Raw genomic sequence first — 20,286 nt, 5'->3', positions numbered from 1 at the left:
TCAAATGCTTGAGAAGATGGCAAAGTAGGAGGAACCCGAGCTGACCTCCTCCCACAACACACCAAGGCAACAACTACATGTAATTTAACTCACTCTGAAAGTGACCTGAATACTGGCAGCATTGATCTTCCACAACTAAAGACATAAAGAGAAGGCCACAGAGCAGGGTGGGAGGGGCAAGGACACGGTCAGGAATCAAACTTCCAGCATGGGGACCCACAAACAGCAGGGATATCACAGGCAAGGAGGAGCGAGGGGATCAAGCCCCACACTGGGCACTCCCAGCCCTGCGGATCTGCACCAGGAAGATAAGCCCCCACTGTCTGGCTTTGAACATCAGCAGGGCTTACCTCTGGGAGAGTCAGAGGGCTCCCGGAAACCAAGTCTGTGCTCTTCAAGAGCCTGCATGACGTAGCTCTCATTCCAAGACAGAGGAGCGGCAGTTTGAAGGCAGCGGTGCCTGGGTGACACATGAAGGAGATTCACAGACTAATTTTAGGATGTGAAGGAGCCGGGATCTGTAAGGACATTCTGTGGGAATGGAAGTGCTGGTGGGTGTCATTTCTCTTGCCCTCTTTCGGTCGAGCTGGCCTAATGCTGTGGGAACCAGTTCTGACACCCTCCATCTACATTCCTAGTACCACCTGCCCCACCCTGGACTTCCCCTGTGGACCTGCCCTAGCAGATGCCCCTCCAAACCAGCTCCCCACCACACACAGCAGGCGACCCTGGACAGGATCAGCACTCCTCCAGAGTGACTCCCACCTTGGGGAAAAAGAGGGAGCCAGCCTGACCCACCAGCACAACCACAGCAGCTACAGCCGGGCCTCTCAACCAGCCCCACTGGGGCAAGCCCTGTCCACCATGCCCCTGTCGCAGTCACAGACAGTCACTGCAGACAGCCCTGTCCACCAGCACGCCTGCAGCAGCGGTAGCCTGGCCACAACAGGAGTGTGCAGTCCACACAGAAGACACCCCCAGAGTGCCAGGAGAGACTGTGTTACTGGGCACCACAGGACGCCTTCTACATAAGGCCACCACTTTCAACACCAGGAGACATAGCTGACCCATCTAATACATAGATACACTGACTCAGACAAAATGAGGAGGCAGAGGAATATGTTCCAAACAAAAGAACAAGATAAAACCCCAGAAAAATTGCCAAATGAATGAAGATACACAATTTACCTGATAAAGAGTTCAAAGTAATGGTCATAAAGCTACTCACTGGATTTGAGAGAAGAGTAGATGAACTCAGTCAGAATTTCAACAAAGAAACAGAAAACATAAAAAGAACCGGTCAGAACTGAAATATACAACAACTGAAATGAAAAATACAAGCAGATTAGAGGATACAGACTAGATCAGCAATCTAAAAGACAGGGTAATGGAAGGCAACCAAGCTGAACAGTAAAAACAAAAAAGAATTTTAAAAAATGAAGACAGTTTAAGCGACCTCTGGGACAAAGTGAGCTTTACTAGCATTCACATTTTAGAGGTCCCATTAGGAGAAAAGAGAGAAAAGAGAACAGAAAATTTATTTGAAGAAACAAGAGGTTAAAACTTTCCTAACCTATGGAAGGAAAAAGTTACCCAGGCTGAGGAACCACAGAGCACCAAAAAGACCAACCTGATAGCCACAATAAGACACATAATAATTAAAACGGCAAAAATTAAAGATAGTCGTCAAAGCAGCAAAGGGAAAGTAAACATTTAAGTTCAAGGGAAAGCCCAGAAAGCTATCAGCTGATTTTTCAGCAGAAACTTTGCAGGCCAGGAGTGGCATGATGTATTCAAAGTGCTGAAAGGAAAAAACCTACAACCAAGAATACTCTACCCAGCAAGGTTATCATTCAGAATTGGGGAGAGATAAGAAGTTTTCCAGAAAAACAAAAGTTAAAGTAATTTATCACCGCTGATCCGACCTTACAAGAAATGCTAAAGGGGCTTCTTCCATCCAAGTACTAACCAGGCCCGACCCTGCTTAGCTTCCAAGATCAGACGAGATCGGGCGCGTTCAGGGTGGTATGGCCGTAGACTAAAGGGGCTTCTTTAAGTGGAAAGGAAAAAGCCATGACCAGAAGGAAGACAATCACGAAAGGAAAAAACTTCTGGTAAAAGCAAGCTTACAGTAAAGCTAGTAGGTCAATCACTTACAAAGCTAATGTGAAGATTAAAAGACAGAAAGAGCAAAATCAATTATATGTACAAAAACTGGTCAAGGGATATACAAAATAAAAAGGTTAAAGTGTGACATCAACACATAAAACATGGAGGTAGGATGGATATTGTAGTGCTTTCAGAATGTGTTCAAACTTAGCTAAAGACTGCTGTATATGTGGGATACTATATATGAACCCCATGGTAACTGCAAACCACGATACGCGAAAAATAGAGGAAGGGTTCCAGGCATATGGGGAATCATGACGGCAGAGAAGTAGGGGAACCAGGATTTTCCTCATCCCTCAAACGCAGCTGTGTTTTGAGGTCAGGAAATCCATGTGCTCAGTGGCGGAAGGATCTCCACGGGTGGAAGGAGAGAGCTTGGCAGGATCGAGGTGCGTGTATGTGAAACTGGGGTAGATGCAACAGCACAGGCATGGAGGGGAGGGGATCCTTTCTGTGGAGAGACAAAAGGAAGAAAAAGAGAGGCGGGGGGGGAGGCTGTGAAATTGTGGTATTGAGTTAGCACAAGGGGAAGACCTCTCTCCGGGTCACAGACTGGGGAACAAGAAATACAGAGAGTCAGTTCCTATTTTGCAAACAGCCTTAGGAGCTGAAACTCAGAGGTTCCGAAGTGTAAAGGGTCTCCAGAGTGAAGCCCTGGGGAGGAGGGAGCCAACGGTGAGCACTGCAACAATCTCAGGGGCGCCCTGGGAGAGAACAGTCCCCTTCCTCAAGTACTTTAGGAGAGGGTTTATTGCCCCCCCCCCAAAGGACAAAAGACCCTGCTGCAGGCGCCAGCCAGAGGCCCTTTGTCAGCAGGGCTGAGTGGTGCTACAGCAGAATGGGGTCTGCGTGGTGCAGGGTCCTTTAAGACATGGGGTTTTGAGACCCAGCAGAGTGCCTAGGAGGCGGGGGAGACCGTGGAGCAGGACGAGCCTGGGGGTCCATGCTGAGCAGCGGGGTCTGAGACAACCCACCGGGGAGGGAGAGATCGGGGTGTCGCCATTTTTCTCCCCATCACCAACACCGTGGGGCTTCAGGACGGAGGACAGCGCCTCCCCACCCCACGCCCTCCCGTGGGAGGTGGGACCCGCTTACACCAAGTCCCGCCCCTCCGGGCGGGTAACCGATGTACCGGAGTGCAATGGACCGGACCAGCCAGACGGACGGCCTCTCCTCCAGACCAGCACGACCACGGCCGCCAGTCCCAGCACCAACAGACAGCTGTTTTTTGCTTTTGTCTTTTTCTTTTCTTTTCTTTTTCTTCTACCCTTTTGTTTTTCTTTTGGAATTAGGCTTATAGTTTCTGACTTATACACACACATAAATTGTTTGATCAGGCATTTTTACTCTGTTCTTTTTACACCTTTTCTCTCCCTTCTTCCTCTTTATTTTCCTTCCCCCTTCTCTGGATTTGGCCTCTTGGTTGTTTTGCTTTGCTTTGTTTTGTTTGTTTTTATCTGTCTGGGTCTTCTTTTCTGCCCTTTCGTTTTTGTCTTGTTATGGGATCAGGCTTCCCCCCTCCCGTTTTTCCTTTTTTCCAGGGTTACTTCAACAAACAAATCAAAGCACACCTGGTTGAAGGTCCAAACGCTCCACCACTACACGCAAGGAGGAGCTCTGCAGAGCACTGACCGGTGAGACAGAGCAGCCAAAATGCAACAACAGGACGCATACAGGATGCACCAAAAACACTTCCTGAGGTGCCAGGCCCTGGAGTGTACCCCTTTTGATACACTAGTACACGCAGGTGCAGCTATTAAAACATACAAAAGACAGAAACGGCCAAAATGACAAAAGAGAAGAATTCTCCTCAAAAGAAAATTCAGGAAGATATCACAGAGAATTGCTCAAAACATATAAACAATATATCTGAACAAGAACTTAGAGTAACAGCCATTAGACTAATAGCTGGGCTTGAAAAAAGCATAGAAGACAGCAGAGAATCTCTTGCTGCAGAGATCAAAGACCTAAGAACTAGTTTTTATTTATTTATTCTTATTTATTGCGATAAATAAGAAATGCTATAAATGGGGGCGTCTGGATGGCTGAGTCGGTTAAGCATCTGACTTCAGCTCAGGTCATGATCTCACAGTGCATGAGTTTGAGACCCACATCAGGCTCTGTGCTGACAGTTGCAGAACCTGCTTGGGATTCTCTCTCTCCCTCTCACTCTGCCCCTCCCCCTTCTCGAAAATAAACAAACATTTAAAGAAATGCTATAAATGAGAATCAAAATAAACTAGATACAGTGACAGCAAGGATGGAAGAAGCAGAGGAGAGAAGAGATGGAATAAAAGATAAATTATGGAAAATGATGAAGCTGAAAAAAAGAGGGAAAGGAAATTACTAGATCACAAGGGGAGAATTAGAGAGCTAAGTGATTCCAAGAAACGAAACAAAATAAACAAAAACAGGTCAACACCACGAAATGGCAAAATATCACAGTGAAATGGCAAAGTACAAAGATAAAGAGAGAACTCTGAAAGCAGCTCGGGACAAACGGGCCTTAACCTACAAGGGGAGACACGTAACGGTAGTAGCAGACCTGTCCACTGAAACTTGGCAGGCCAGAAGGGAGTAGCAGGAAATATTCAATGGCTGAATATGCAGCCAAGAATCCTTTATCCAGCAAGGCTGTCATTCAGAATAGAAGGAGAGATAAAGGCTTTTCCAGACAAACAAAAGCTGAAGGAGTTCATCAACACTAAACCAGTCCTGCAGGAGATCCTAAGGGGGACTCTGTGAGTGGAAAGCAACAAAGACTACAAAGGATCAGAGACATCACAACATGAAATCTACAGATAACATAATGGCACTAAATCCATATCTTTCAATAGTTACTCTGAATGCAAATGGACTAAATGACCCAACCAAAAGACATACAGTATCAGAATGGATACAAAAATAAGAACCATGGATATGCTGCCCACAAGACACTCATTTTAGACCTGAGGACACATGCAGATTGAAAGTGAGGGGATGGAGAACCATCTATCATGCTAATGGATGTCAAAAGAAAGCCAGAGTAGCCATACTTATATCAAACTAGATTTTAAAACAAAGACTGTAACAAGAGATGAAGAAGGGCATTATATCATAATTAAGGAGTCTATCCATCAAGAAGAGCTAACAATTATAAATGTTTATTGCCCCCAATGTGAAAGTACCCAAACATATAAGTCAATTAATCACAAACATAAATGACCTTATTGATAATAATACCGTAATTGTAGGTGACTTTACTACTCCACTTACAACAATGGACAGATCCTCTAGGCAGAAAATCAATAAGGGAACAACAGCTCTGAATGACACATGGGACCAGATGGACTTATCAAGATATATTCCGAACATTTCATACTAAAGCAATAGAATACACATTCTTCTTGAGTGCACGTGAAACATTTTCCAAAACAGATCACATACTGGGTCACAAAGCATCCCTCAACAAGTACAAAAAGACTGACATACCACGCATATTTTCAGATCACAGTGCTATGAAACTTGAAATCAACCACAAGAAAAAACTTGGGAAGCCCCCAAATACATGGGAGGTTAAAGAACATCCTACTAAAGAATGAATGGGTCAACCAGAAATTAAAGAAGAAATTTAAAAATACATGGAAGCAAATGAAAATGAAAATATGACAGTGCAAACCCTTTGGGATGCAGTAAAGGCAGTCCTAAGAGGAAAATACATTGCAATTCAGGTCTATCTCAAGAAGCAAGAAAGGTCCCAAATACACAACCTAACCTTACACCTAAAGGAGCTAGAAAAGCAGCAGCAAATAAAGCCCAAAGCCAGAAGAAGAGAAATAATAAAGATTAGAGAAGAAATAAATGATATAGAATCAAAAAAAAAAAAAAAAACAGAACAATGACTCTAGGAGCTGGGTTTTTTTGAAATAAACAAAATTGATAAACCCCTAGCCAGACTTCTCAAAAAGAGAGAGGATCCAAATCGATAAAATCACAAATGAAAGAGGAGAGATGACAACCAACATCACAGAAATACAATTATCAGAGAATACTATCAAAATTACATGCCAACAAACTGGACAATCTGGAAGAAATGGGCAAATTCCTAGACACTCACACACTACCAAAACTCAAATGGGAAGCAACAGAAAATTTCAATAGACCCAGAACCAGCAAAGAAATTGAATCGGTTTTCAAAAAACCTCCCAAAAAAGAAGAGTCCTGGGCCAGATGGCTTCCCAGGGGAATTCTACCAGACATTTAAAGCAGAGTTAATACCTATTTTTCTCAAACTGTTCCAAAAATTAGAAACAGAAGGAAAGCTTTCAGACTTATTCTTTGAAGTCAGCATTCCCTTGATTCCAAAACCAGACAAAGGTTCCACTAAAAAGGAGAATTACAGGGGTGCGTGGGTGGCTCAGTCGGTTAGGCGTCTGACTTCGGCTTGGGTCAGGATCTCGTGGTTAATGGGTTCATGCCCCATGTTGGGCTCTGTGCTGACAGCTCAGAGCCTAGAGCCTGCTTTGGATTCTGTTTCCCTCTCTCTCTGTCCCTCCCTGGGGGGGAGGCACTCACACCCTCTCTGTCACTCTCTCAAAAATAAACATTAAAAAAAATTTTTTTAAGGAGAATTACAGGCCAATATCCCTAATGAATGTGGATGCAAAAAATCTCAAGATACTAGCAAATCAAATTCAACAGTACATTAAAATAATTATTCACCATGATCAAGTGGGATTCATTCCTGGGCTGTAGGGCTGGTTCAATATTTGCAAATCAACCAACGTGATACATCACATTAATAGAAGAAAGGATAAGAACCATATGATCCTATCAATAGATGAAGAAAAAACATTTGACAAAACACGGCATCCTTTCTTAATAAAAACCCTCAAGAAAGTCAGGATAGAAGGAACATACCTTAACATCATAAAAGTCATATATAAAAGGCCCAGAGCTAATATCATCCTCAAAGGGGAAAAACAGAGCTTTCCCCGAGATGAGGAACAGGGCAGGGATGTCCACTCTCACCACTGCTGTTTAACATTGTATTATAAGTCTTAACCTCAACAATCAGACAACAAAACTAAATAAAAGGCATCCGAATTGGCAAAGAAGTCAAACTGTCACTCTTTGTAGATGATAGTGGAAAACCCGAAAGACTCCACCAAAAAAACTGCTAGAGTTGATATAGGAATTCAGCAAAGTCACAGGATACAAAATCAATGTGCAGAAATCAGTTGCGTTTCTATACACCAATAATGAAGCAACAAAAAGAGATATCAGGGGATTGATCCCATTTACAACTGCACCAAAAACTATAAAATACCTAGGAATAAACCTAACCAAAGAGGTAAAAAAATCTGTATGCTGAAAACAATAGAAAGGTCATGAAAGAAATTGAAGAAGACACAAAGACATGGAAAAACATTCCATGCTCATGGATTGGAAGAACAAATATTGTGAAAATGTCGACACTACCCAAAGCAATCTACACATTCAATGCAATCCCTATCAAAATAGTACCAACATTCTTCTGAGAGCTAGAACAAACAATCCTAAAATTTGTGTGGAACCACAAAAGACCCCAAATAGCCAAAGTAATGCTGAAAAAGAAAACCAAAGCTGGAGGCATCACAATCCTCCTACAGACTTCAAGTCATATTACAAAGCTATAATCATCAAGACAGTATGGTACTGGCACAAAAACAGACACATAGATTGATGGAATAGAGAACCCAGAAATGGACCCACAAATATACGGCCAACCTAATCTTCAACAAAGCAGGAAAGAGCATCCAATAGAAAAAACGGAGTCTCTTTAGCAAATGGTGCTGGGAGAACTGGACAACCATACGCAGAATGAAACTGGACCACTTTCTTACACCATACATAAAAATAAGTTCAAAATGAATGAAAGACCTAAATGTAAGATAGGAAACCATCAAAATCCTACAGGAGAAACCAGGCAGCAACCTCTTGATGCAGCAATTTCTTACTCAACAAGTCTCCAGAGGCAAGAAAAACAAAAACAAAAATGAACTACTGGGACCTTCTAAAAAGCTTCTGCACAGCAAAGGAAAGAATCAATAAAATTAAAAGGTAACCAATGGAATTGGGAGAAGATACTTGCAAATGACATATCTGATAAAGGGTTCATACCTAAAATCTACAAAGAACTTAACAAACTCAACACCCAAAAACAAATAATCCAGTGAAGAAATGGGCAGAAGACAAGAAGAGACACTTTTCCAAAGAAGATGTACAGATGGCAAACAGACACATGAAAAGATGCTCAACTCACTCATCATCAGGGAAATACAAATCAAAACCACAATGAGATACCACCCCACAACTGTCAGAATGGCTAAAATTAACAACTCAGGAAACAACAGTTGTTGGTGAGGATGTGGAGAAAGGGGAACCCTACTGCACAGCTGGTGGGAATGCAAACTGGTGCAGCCATCCTGGAAAACAGTGTGGAGGTTCCTCAAAAAATTAAAAATAGGGGCGCCTGAGTGGCTCAGTCAGTTGAGTGTCCAACTTCAGCTCAGGTCATGATCTCACAGTTCATGGTTCGAGACTCGTGTCAGGCTCTGTGCTGACAGCTCGGAGCCTGGAGCCTGCCTCAGATTCTGTGTCTCCCTCTCTCTCTGCTCCTCCCTTGCTCACACTCTGTCTCTCTCCCTCTCTCAAAAATAAATAAACATTAAAAAAAAATTTTTTTAAATGTGAATTGACTAAATGCTCTATTCAAAAGACAGAAGATGACTGAATGGATTAAAAAAAAACCCATTTATATGCTGCCTACAAAAAACTTGTTACAGATCTAAAGATATATGCAGATTGAAAGTGAAGGGATGGAAAAAGATATCCTGTGCAAATAGAAGTGAAAAAAAAGTTAGGGTAGCAATACTTATAACAGACAAAATAGACTTTAAACAAACTGTAACAAGAGGCAAAAAAGGGTATTATTACATAGTGATAATGGGACCAAGCCAACAAGAGGATACAGCAATTATAAATATCTATGCACCCAGCACAGAGGCACCTAAAATATAAAGCAAATATTAACAGGCATAGAGAAATAGTAATACAGTAATAGTAGGAAGCTTTAACACCTCTCTTGTATTAATAGATAGATCATCCAGACAGAAAATCATTAAGAAAACAATGGCTCTGAATGACACATGAGGCAGATGGACTTAACAAATATTGTAGAACATCCCATCAAAAAACATCAAAACACACCTTCTTTTCAGTTGCACATGGAGCATTTTCCAGGTTGGATCACATGTTAAGCCACAAAACAAATCTCAATAAATTCAGAAAGACTAAAATCATAGCAAGTATCCTTTCCATTCACAGTGAAATAAACCTAAAAAGAAAAAAAAAAGTAGAAATCAAAAGATAACTAGATAAAAATGAAAATGGAAAGGCAACAGCTCAAAACCCAAGAGATGCAGCAAAAGCAGTTCTAAGAGGGAATTTCATAGTGATACAGGACTACCTGAAGAAAAAACAAAAATCTCTAAAAATAATCTAAACTTACACCTAAAGGAACTAGAAAAAGAACAAAGCCCAAAGTTAACAGAAAGAAGGAAATGATAAAGATCAGAAATAAAATGAAACAGAAATAAATGACATAGAGACCAAAAAATAGAAGAGAAAAAAAAATCAATGAAACTAAGAGCCGGTTCTTTGATCAGAAATAAAAGAAATAGAGACCATAAAACAGAAAAAAAAAAAAATCAATGAAACTAAGAGTCGGTTCTTTGAAAGGATAAATTTGATAAAACTTTAATCAGACATATAAAAAAATATTGAGAGAAATCAAATAACATCAAAAATGAAACAGAAGAAGTTAAAACCCACACCTTACAAATACAAAGGATTATGAGAGACTACCACAAAAAGTTACATGTCAACAAACTGAAGAACCTAGAAAAAAATGGATAAATTACTAGAAACATACAATCTTCCAAGACTAAATCAGGAATAAAAATTTTGAACAGAGCAATTTCCAGTAATGAAATAGAATCAATAATCAAAAAACTCCCAGGGCGCCTGGGTGGCTCAGTTGGTTGAGCATCCAACTCTTGGTTTCAGCTCAGGTCATGATCCCAGGGTCATGTGATTGAGCCCCGTGTCAGCTCTTCACTGAACAGGGAGCCTGCTTAAGAGTCCCTCTCCCTCTCAGGATGCCCGGATGGCTCAGTCAGTTAAGCATCCGACTGCTGACTCCGGCTCAGATCACGATCTCATGGTTTGTCAGTTCAAACCCCACATCAGGCTCTGTGCTGACAGAATGAAGCCTGCTTGAGGTTCATTTTCTTTCTCTCTCTCTCTTCTCCTCCCTAGCTTACTCACTCACTCACTCACTCTCTCTCTCTCTCTCCCTCTCTCTCAAACTTTAAAAAAAAGAGATTCCCTCTCTCTCTCTCTCTCCCTCTGCCCCTCTTCCCCACTTGTATGCGCTCTAAAATAAAAAATATTTATTATCATAATCAAACTCTCAACAAACTAAAGTCGAGGACCAGATGGCTTCCCAGGTGAATTCTACCACACACATATAGAAGAGTTAATACCTATCTTTCTCAAGCTATTTCAAAAAACAGAAGAGGAAGGAATGCTTCCAAATTCATTCTATAAGGCCAGCATTACACCACTGGGACTGAAAGCAAAGAAAGACAAGACACTACAAAAGAAAGACAGAAAGAAAGGCAGAAAGAAAGACAGAAAGGAAATTAGACCACTGTCTCTGATAAACACAGATGCAACAATCCTCAAATATTTGCAAACCGAATTAAGAAAATACATTACAAGGATCATACACCACAATCAAGTGGGATTTATTCCCAGGAGGCAAGGATAGTTCAACATCTGCAAATCAATTAATGTTATACACCACATTAACAAAGCATAAAAATCATATGATCATCTCAATAGATGCAGAAAAAGCATGTGACAAAATTCAACATCGATTTATGATAAAAGTTCTCAACAAAGTGGGTTTGGAGGGGACATAAACATAGATCATGTAGGACACACCCAGAGCTAACATCATCATACTCAATAGTGAAAGCTGAAAGCTTCTCCTCTAAGATCAGAAATCAGACAAGGTGTACTCTCACCACTTTTATTCAAAATAGTCCTGAAAATCCTAGCCACAGGAACCAGATAAGAAAAAGAAAAAAAAGAAACCCAAATTGGAGAGGAAGAAGTAAAACTGTCACTATTTGCAGATGACATTACACTACATACAGAAAACTGTAAAGACTCCACCAAAACACTGTTAGAATAAATGAATTTGGTAAAGTTTCAGTTCAATAAAGGATACAAAATCAATAAACCAGTTGTGTTTCTACACACTAATAACAAACTAGCAGAAAGAGAAGACAACAATCCCATTTACAACTGCATCAAAAATAATAAAATACCTAGGAATAAATTTACCAAGGAGGTAAATTCACCCGTATTCTGGAAACTGTAAGACAGTAATGAAAGAAATTGAAGATGACAAAAATAAATGGAAAGATAGACCATGCTTCACAGACTGGAAGAATCACTATTCTTGGAATTTTTTTAATGTTTATTTGTTTTTTTAATTTTTTTTTAACATTGATTATTGAGAGACAGAGAAAGACAGAGCATGAGCAGAAGAGGGGCAGAGAGCAAGGGAGACACAGAATCCGAAGCAGGCTCCAGGCTGTCAGCACAAAGCCCAATGTGGGGCTCAAACCCACAGACCGTGAGATCATGACCTGAGCTGAAGTCAGACGCTCAACAGGCTGAGCCACCCAGGCATCCCAGAATTACTATTCTTAAAATGTCCATACCACCCAAAGCAGTCTACAGACTCAGTGCAATCCCTATCAAAATACCAATAGTACTTTTCATAGAACTAGAACAAAGAATCCTAAAATGTGTGTGGAACCACAAAAGCCACCAAAGAGCCAAAGTAATCTTGACAAAGAAGAACAAAGCTGTAGGCATTACAATCCCAGATTATATATTTCAATATACAATCATATCGTATAATTCAAACTATACTATAAAGATAATCAAAATAGTATGGTACTGGCATAAAAACAGACACACAGATCAACAGAACAGACTAGAAAGTCTAGAAATGAACCCATACATATATGATCAATTAATTTATGACAAAGGAGTAGAGAATATACAATGGGAGTAGGACAGTCCCTTCAATAAGTGGTGTTGGTAAAACTGGACGGCCACATGCAAAAGAAAGAAATTGGATGACTACCTTCCACCATTCACAAAAACTAACTGAAGATGGATTAAAAACTTGAACGTAGGACCTGAAACCACGGCACTCCTACAAGAAAGCTCCTTGACGATGGCTTGGTGACAATTTTTTGGGCTTGACACCAAAAACAAAGGCAACAAAAGCAAAAATAAACAAGCAGGACTATATCAAACTACACGCACACAAAATGTTGTTGCACAGCAAAGGAAACCATCAACAAGTGAACCTACTGAATAGGAGACAATATTTGCAAATCATATATCTGATAAGTGGTTAATATCTAAAATATACAAAGAACTCATACAACTCAATGGCAGAAAACCAAAGAATCCAATTAAAAACATTGGCAGAAGATCTAAATATTTTTCCAAAGGCACACAGATGGCCAACACGTACATGAAAAGGGCATCAACATCATTAATCATCAGGGAAATGCGAATTAAAACCGCTATGAGGTGTCGCCTCACACCTGCCAGAACGGCTAGCATCAAAAAGACCAGAAAGTACCAGTGTTGCCAAGGATGTGCACATAAGGGAGCCTTGTACGCTGTTAGTGGAAGTGTAAATTGGTGCGGCTGCTACAGGAACCAGTACGGAGGTTCTTTAAAAAGTTCAGAACAGGAGGCGCCTCGGTGGCTCAGGAGGTTGAGCGTTCGACTTCGGTTCAGGTCATGGTCCACACTTCATGGGTTTGAGCCCCAACATCAGACTCTCTGCTGTTAGTGGAGCCTGCTTCAGATCCTCTGTCTGTCCCCCTCCCCCGCCCTTCCCCTGCGGTGCTCTCTCCCTCAAAAACAAAACAAACATTAAAAAAAAAAAAAAGTCCAAAATAGAACTGCCCTATGATACAGATTCTCCTTCTGGGTACTTATCTGCAGAAAACGAAAACATAGCTTGAGAAGGTATCTGCACCCCCATGTTCACTGCAGCATTTTTTACAATAGCCAAGATCCGGAAAGACCTAAGTGAGCACTGATGGATGAACTGATAAAGAAAATGTGGTGTATATACAATGGAACATGATTCAGCCACAAAAAGAAGGAAATCTTGCCATTTGCGACGACATGGATCTAGGGGGCATCATGCTAAGGGAAATGCGTCACATAGGGAAAAACAAGGATACTATCATCTCATGTATATGTGGAATTAAAAACAAACAAACAAACAAAAACCCAAGCTCATAGATACAGAGGGCAGATTTGTGGTTGCCAGAGGCCAGGGGTGGGGAGTGCGCAAAATGGGTGAAAGGGGCCAAAAGGTAAAGACTTGCAGTTGTAAAATAAATACGTCACAGGGATGTAACTAACATACAGCATGGTGACTATATAGTAATCCTGTATTGCATATATTTGAAACTTGCTAAGAGAGTAGATCTTAAAAGTTCTCATCACACACAAAAAAATTTTTTGCAATCAGTATGGTGACAGATGTTAACTATGCCAACTGTGGTGATCGTGTCTCAATATATACAAATACTGAATCATTATGTTGTACCTTTGAAACTAACAACGTTATATGTCAATAATACTTGGATTAAAACAAACAGTAACTTACCTCCATAAAATGCAGTTCCTTTTTCAATTAGGTTGCTTAGGCTGGGGGTGGGGAGGTAAGGGGAACTGAATCCTTTTAATCTATGGTTGAGCTGGGTCTGAGATTTTAGTATTTATTAGATTCGGTTCAAGATTGGATTAAAATCATTTTAGGGCAAGTTCAGAACCTACCCTTCAGGGGAAGTCGGGATCCGAGCACTGGTGAATCTTTCCAGATCCCTGAGCCGTGCAACTTAGCTGCCTGCTTCCTGAACTCAGGGATTTCTCTAAGTTACATTCTTGCTGCCAGCCAGGGAGCTGTCTTTGCTCTCCCAGAGCACCCTCTGCTGTCTGTGCCTTCAGGAGATCTGTCTGTCTCTCTCTCCCGTTACTCTGGACTCCACCTTCTGAAAGGCTGTTGCCTTGACCGCAGTGAAAACCTGGATGGCCACAGGGGAGCATGTGTCAGCTCTCCCGCCATGCCCGCAAGCCTGTGACAGCCCCACTGGACACTTGGTAAAAGCCTCCAGTGGCTCAGAGAGAGTTCTAGGAACTGTCCTGCCCCGCCTCTAGCCTTCGGAAGGCTTCATCCACCTCAGGACCATTCTTAGCTCTTTCCCTGACCCCAGGCTCAAGCATACTAACTACTTCCTTGGACTCAGCGAAGGCCCCTTGGAAAGAGGTGGCAGGGGGGTGGGGCCTCCCTCTGTGGCTGGGGCTCTTCAAAAATTCCAAATGGTCACTCCAGCCCATATGCAGTCAATAAAGTTTGGCTGGTTTCTCTTTACCGGTCTATCGCAGATTCTTCTTCCTCCTGCTGTCCAGCCACGGATGGAAGTATCTATGTGTCTCTGGGAAGGCTTTTTTTCTGGGAAGGCTCATTATGTTCTGGGTTTTAATCATCGAGATTTCTTTGTGTCCTCAGCTCTCTGGTGGGTTTCGAGAGAACTGCCAATTTTCTAGCTTCTCTGCCTTTTCTCCCCGGTAGGGTGGAAACACATCTAATTTTTGCCATTTTCAACATCCTCATAGAAAGTGGGAGTCTTTCTTATTCTTTTTGATGGGAGAAAAACAGGGCGGATAAAGGACTTGCACAAGGTTTAGAACTTGCAAAACAAACAAACAGAAAACCTGTAATTTAAACGTGTATTTCCTGACTCCAAGTCCTGCATTCTTCGTACTGCACGACAGGTAGTAAAAGGCTATTTGTACCCGCCATTTAACCTCTCGGTGTTTCTAGTCTGTAAACTGAAGGGACTGTGCTAGAGAAAGTCAACGTCTTCTTCAAACCTAATACTTCAAGATTCAACGAAGTTTGTGTTTCTAAAATCTATAGCATCACACTATTTCTGAAAGCCTGTGTCTTCAGATTTCACATGCCTAATGAGGATCACAAATTTATCAAGTCCAAAACCGACACCTGCTTTCTTTATCCATTCCCTAAACTTACTCTTCCCTTGGTCCTCATCCCTGTACATGATGACTCCTTCCTATCACTCAGACTCAAATCATGGAAACCATCCTGGACTTTCTTTTCTTTTCTATTCCACCATGAATCTATCAACTAATCCTACGGATTACTGCAACAATAATGTCCTATCTGGTGTCCTCTGTTTTTGTCCTTTCTCCCCTCATTCAAACCCCAAACGTATTTTCCACAGTGCAGACAGAACGGTCACACCATGTCAACCTTCTTACACTCTGCCAAGTGCTTCCCCTTCCCTCAAAGGGAAAGACGAAGCCCTTCAATTTTTTTTTTTTTCAACGTTTTTTTTTTTATTTATTTTTGGGACAGAGCGAGACAGAGCATGAACGGGGGAGGGGCAGAGAGAGAGGGAGACACAGAATCGGAAACAGGCTCCAGGCTCCGAGCCATCAGCCCAGAGCCCGACGCGGGGCTCGAACTCACGGACCGCGAGATCGTGACCTGGCTGAAGTCGGACGCTTAACCGACTGCGCCACCCAGGCGCCCCAAGACGAAGCCCTTCAAATGCCTCACGAATCCTGTGTGACTTGGCCTAACTAGCTTGATCTCACCTCCTACCCTGCACGCCGGTCCCGCTACACTCTGGCCACACGGGTGTCCTTGCTGTGCCTCCAGCACACCAGGCATGATTGGACCTTCGCACCTGTGTCCTCCCCTGAAATGGCCTTTCTCCGGGCATCCCTGTGACACACCCTCTGTTCAAATGTCACCTCCTCACCTCACCAGAGAGGCCTTCCTTTCCACCCATATAAAAAGCAACTCCTCCCTCCTCTCCTCCCGCCCTCTCTCACCCAGCTTTGCTTTTCTCCAAAGAGCTCTCACCACCTCATCTGCACGCTTACGATGTCTTTCTGCCACCACAACATAAGCTCCCTAAGGTCAGGGCCTTGCCTGTTGTGTTGTTGGGTACCCACTGCCTACAAGAGTGACCGGCACACGGCAGCACACAATCAATATCTGCTGGAGAGAAAACCACAGGCCAGAAAATTTAATGGAAAGATAATCCATAGGGGCAACGCTGAAAAGCTGGGTGTGAACCTTGACTCTGACTCCACAAAAACTTCCCCAACCACCACCTGTTGTGCTTTCTTAGACCCCTCTGCTTCCATCCCACCGTCTCATAGCCACCCCAGTGCGGGAAGTCGTAGTAGGAGACCCCACACAGGGTAGAGCTGAGACACAAAATGAGGCCAGGAAGCAGAGGGAGAAGTGTAGCCCAATTCATGGCTGGCCGTATCCGGAGCTTTGGTTGCCTGCACAGTTGCTTTTTTTTTCCTCTAACGTTTTTATTTATTTTTGAGAGAGAGTGGGGGAGGGGCAGAGAGCGAGGGGAACAGAGGATCCCAAGTGGGCTCCATGCTGACAGCAGACAGCCTAACGCGGGACTTGAACTCATAAACCGCGAGGTCATGACCTGACCTGAAGCCGGACCCTTCACCATCTGAACCAGCCAGGTGCCCCTGGTTGTCTGCACTGTTGAGTGGGGAGGAAGGAAGCCAAGTAAATCCTGCAGGATGTCATTAAACAACATCATGATAGAGAGTATGTCATAAAATAAAAAACACGCTTGCTGGCTCAACTGATAAAACACTGACACTCTTAATCTCGGCAAAGTACATTCATGCCAGGCGCTGGGAACAATCTTTAGTTTGGAAAGAAGCCACGGTGTGATGGTTAAGATGCCAGACTTTGGAGACAGACTGGTTGAGTTCAAATCCAGGGCTCTGCCACGATGTGACATTGGACATGTGACCTCATTAAATCTGGGCCTGCTAAATGGGTATAATAATGTCAATCTCATAGGGATGTGGAAGGATTAAATGAGATAAATATGAAGTGATCACCCTAACACTGGACATTCTTAGAAGGGCTCTATGAAAAAGTTATTGTTACAGTTACTAAAAGTTATGCCTCACCCCCACCTCAGTGCAGACCACAGGGAGACCAAAATCGTCAACAGAAGGAAAATTTATAAACCTCTTCTTTTCACGATCTGTTAACATGGATCTCATTATATAAGCATATAAGCTCTCTTAATTGTAGCATTTGATGGCAAAGAAACCAAAACTGTCTGTAAACTTGGATATGTTTTATTGTAAAGTTTCCCCCCGACCTTGTGCTTCCCAATAACTCCGAGAAGTCCTAACTACAGACAATACAGAAAGAGGGCCAAAATAGTGGGAAAGTCCAAGTGAATGAATTAAGATTGGGAAAACAGTAGGATACGATGTTATTTTATATTTCCCCCTTAAAAAATCTGCTTTACACCCTAAAGTATTAGGCAACAGCAAAAAACATGATGACAACAGGTATCCACTGTCTATTTTGATCCATAGGAATCAAATTGCTGTCTTTTTGTAACAATTTTAGAACATACAACTAAAATATATGTAGAAAGTTACTACTGGGGAAAATCTCAGAAAATGTAACTTTATGTTTTAAAACAGATTCATTCTCTAAGTCTAAATGGCTTTATGTAAAACACTAGTCTTTGTGCTTCCCAAAAAGGATGTGCCAATTCCTGAATGCAAACCGAAATGACAGGAGAAACTTTCAAAGCTATTACAGTCATGAGTATGAACCCCAATCCAGTAATCTCTCTTCAGGGGAGGGAAAAGTAAGAAAAGAGAAGGCCTACTCTGTTCTGTAGCATCTAGCTCAGTGCCAGGAACCACAAAGTGCAAGTATTCACAAGTGCTCAAAAATATTAAAATCCAAGTAAGAAAGCAAATTCTGTAACATACACCTGGCATATAAATTAGGGAACACACACTGATACTCTATACATTCCGGTGTAATCCAGTGTTTACATAAGCAGGTTCTGAGACAATCTGCCTGGTTTTGCAAATCTCGCCTAATTTATCAGCTGGTTGACCTGCGCAAGTTTCTCTACCTCTCTGTGCCTCGATTTCCTCATCCCTAAAATGGGGAAACGGTATATTCCTCATAGGGCTATTGTGAGGGTTAAATAAGACATGTAAGGCGCTCGGTAAAATATCTCATGTAGAACGTACACAATAAATGCCAGGTGTCATTACAGAAGCCACAGAAGCGAGTGGCTTAATTGAAGACATTTTCATTGAGAAACAGTTGAGCAGAGTTCCAAATTCACGCGCAAAGTCACTCCTGTCAACAGCGAAAGTTGTATCTTATTTTCAAGCATTTAGTGAAGGGTCATGTTATGATCTCCGATGCAGTTTTGGGGTTCACACAGGCACCCTCATTCCGCCTCCGGTACCAACCATCCCCCCACTCCCCTTGGAGCCCAGGCATCGGCTCCTCACTCCCTTAAATCCTCTCCTCGAATGAAACCTTAATGCTTAAAAACAGACAAAAAGCAAAACATCTCTAAGTGTAGGAAAGCAACCGCGAGTACACAAGTATAGCAGAATGCTTTTAAAGTAAATAAAACTCTAAAAGGCACAATAGTGAATCAAGGTGGGTGAGAATGGAAGGGGGAAGACAAAGGAGAAGAAAAGAAAAATGGGCAGCAGGAGGAACAGGAGACTTCAGAGGGCTGTGAAAACTTAATTCCTGAACATTCTTACTTTCTCCTGGCTATAACTGTAAGAGCTTTTCTCTCATAGACCGTATTAAAGTCACTGCAATATTTGACATTCCGATTTCTGTAAAATTCCTTTTCTGCAACTCTTGCCGGCTCCATTAATTTGTCACTTAAAAGCCATTCAGAATGAAAAAGAAGCATACACAAAACAAAGCCCTGTTATTTGCGGGTAATGGTTTTTTCCCCACTATCAAAAGGCCACGCGTCTGGCAGTTGCTTTCTCAGAGTCAATGACAGATACAGACCAGCCAGCCGCCTTCTCCTACCATGCCTCTCCCCACTTACTGAAAAGACAAAGCCTGCCGGGTTCCAAATGGTAGGCTTTCTCTCCAGGCCAACTGGCACTTGGGGAGCCCCCTGCCATCTCGGCTTATCAGCACTTGCACTAACCCTGCAGAGAAAGAGCAAATCTACACGAAATCACTGACGGTTAGAAAACCTGTTTCTGAAAACGAGGCATTTCCTTATTGTCCACCCCAAACCCCCCTCGCAGGCGCTGTACCAAAGCTGTGTCCCCAGCAGAGTTCGTTCAGTTCCTCTGCTCTTACACCCTTTGGAGCCCCCCCACCCCACCCCGGGGGGAAACCACACCTTTGGTTAGCAACTCCTTGAACCCTGTCTGGTCAAGCCAACAGGGGGGCCGGGTCTTCAAGTGAGGCTTTAAAAGCGAGCTGACGGGGGCCAGGTGGTACGCCCACTCACAAGTTTAGGGAATCAAAGTGATCACTTAAGACGTTCACACACTGATCACAAATCGAATCTCTGAGGGGGCTGCTCGCAGAAAAAGCCTCCAGCTCAGTGCCCCCATTTTTTCGGAAAAAAATCCAAAATTACACATCCACGTCTCCCAACTGCCAAAAGACCTGTACGAATGATGAACCGGGAAGAAATGCAGGTTGTGTGTCAGGTTATTTGCGTGTAATTGCGCAGGAACGAGACAGGTAGCACACAGACTGCAAAACAGGGTGGGCACACAGCTCCCTCTCTTCAAAAACAAAAAAAACCACACCCTCCCTGGGGGGCCTCCCAGGCTGGCCGCGGCCAAAGGCGTCACGCCGTCCGGCCGCCCACCGGGCGGGGGTCCCGGCGGAGGCCCAGACCTCGCCCTGCAGACAGCGCCGCGTCGCGGGCGCCACCCTCTCCCCCCCCCCCCACCGCCAGACGGGTGCCGGGCGGAGGGGGGAGGGGGGTCCCCGGGCTCCCCCTCCCCCCGGGCCCGCCCCGCCCCGCAGCCCCGCAGGCCGCGGCCCGGCCTCCCCGCGACCCCGGCGCCGCCCGCCCG

The 20,286-nt window shown here is 43.1% G+C and overlaps 1 protein-coding gene across 4 annotated transcripts in view; it reads right to left on the bottom strand.

The window, feature by feature from the left end:
* FBXL2 (F-box and leucine rich repeat protein 2) overlaps positions 1-20,286 on the bottom strand; it is a 132,074-nt gene that overhangs the window by 111,246 nt on the left and 542 nt on the right. For 2 of the 4 annotated variants that reach the window (XR_007457435.1, XM_049629081.1), the window contains exon 1: positions 351-510. The exons of 1 other annotated variant lie outside the window; for it this stretch is intronic. Coding sequence is in view for 2 of the 3 variants with exons in the window: in XM_049629081.1 (XP_049485038.1) it covers positions 351-473 (123 nt within the window). In the remaining variant the exon portion in view is untranslated. Of the gene's footprint in view, positions 1-350; positions 511-20,286 lie in introns of those variants that run through there. One more of the 4 variants, XM_049629082.1, reaches the window with a different exon arrangement.

This window comes from Panthera uncia, chromosome C2, assembly GCF_023721935.1.
Source record: "Panthera uncia isolate 11264 chromosome C2, Puncia_PCG_1.0, whole genome shotgun sequence".
NCBI classification, from domain to species: Eukaryota; Metazoa; Chordata; class Mammalia; order Carnivora; family Felidae; genus Panthera; species Panthera uncia.
This window is presented reverse-complemented; position numbering and strand designations above follow the sequence as displayed.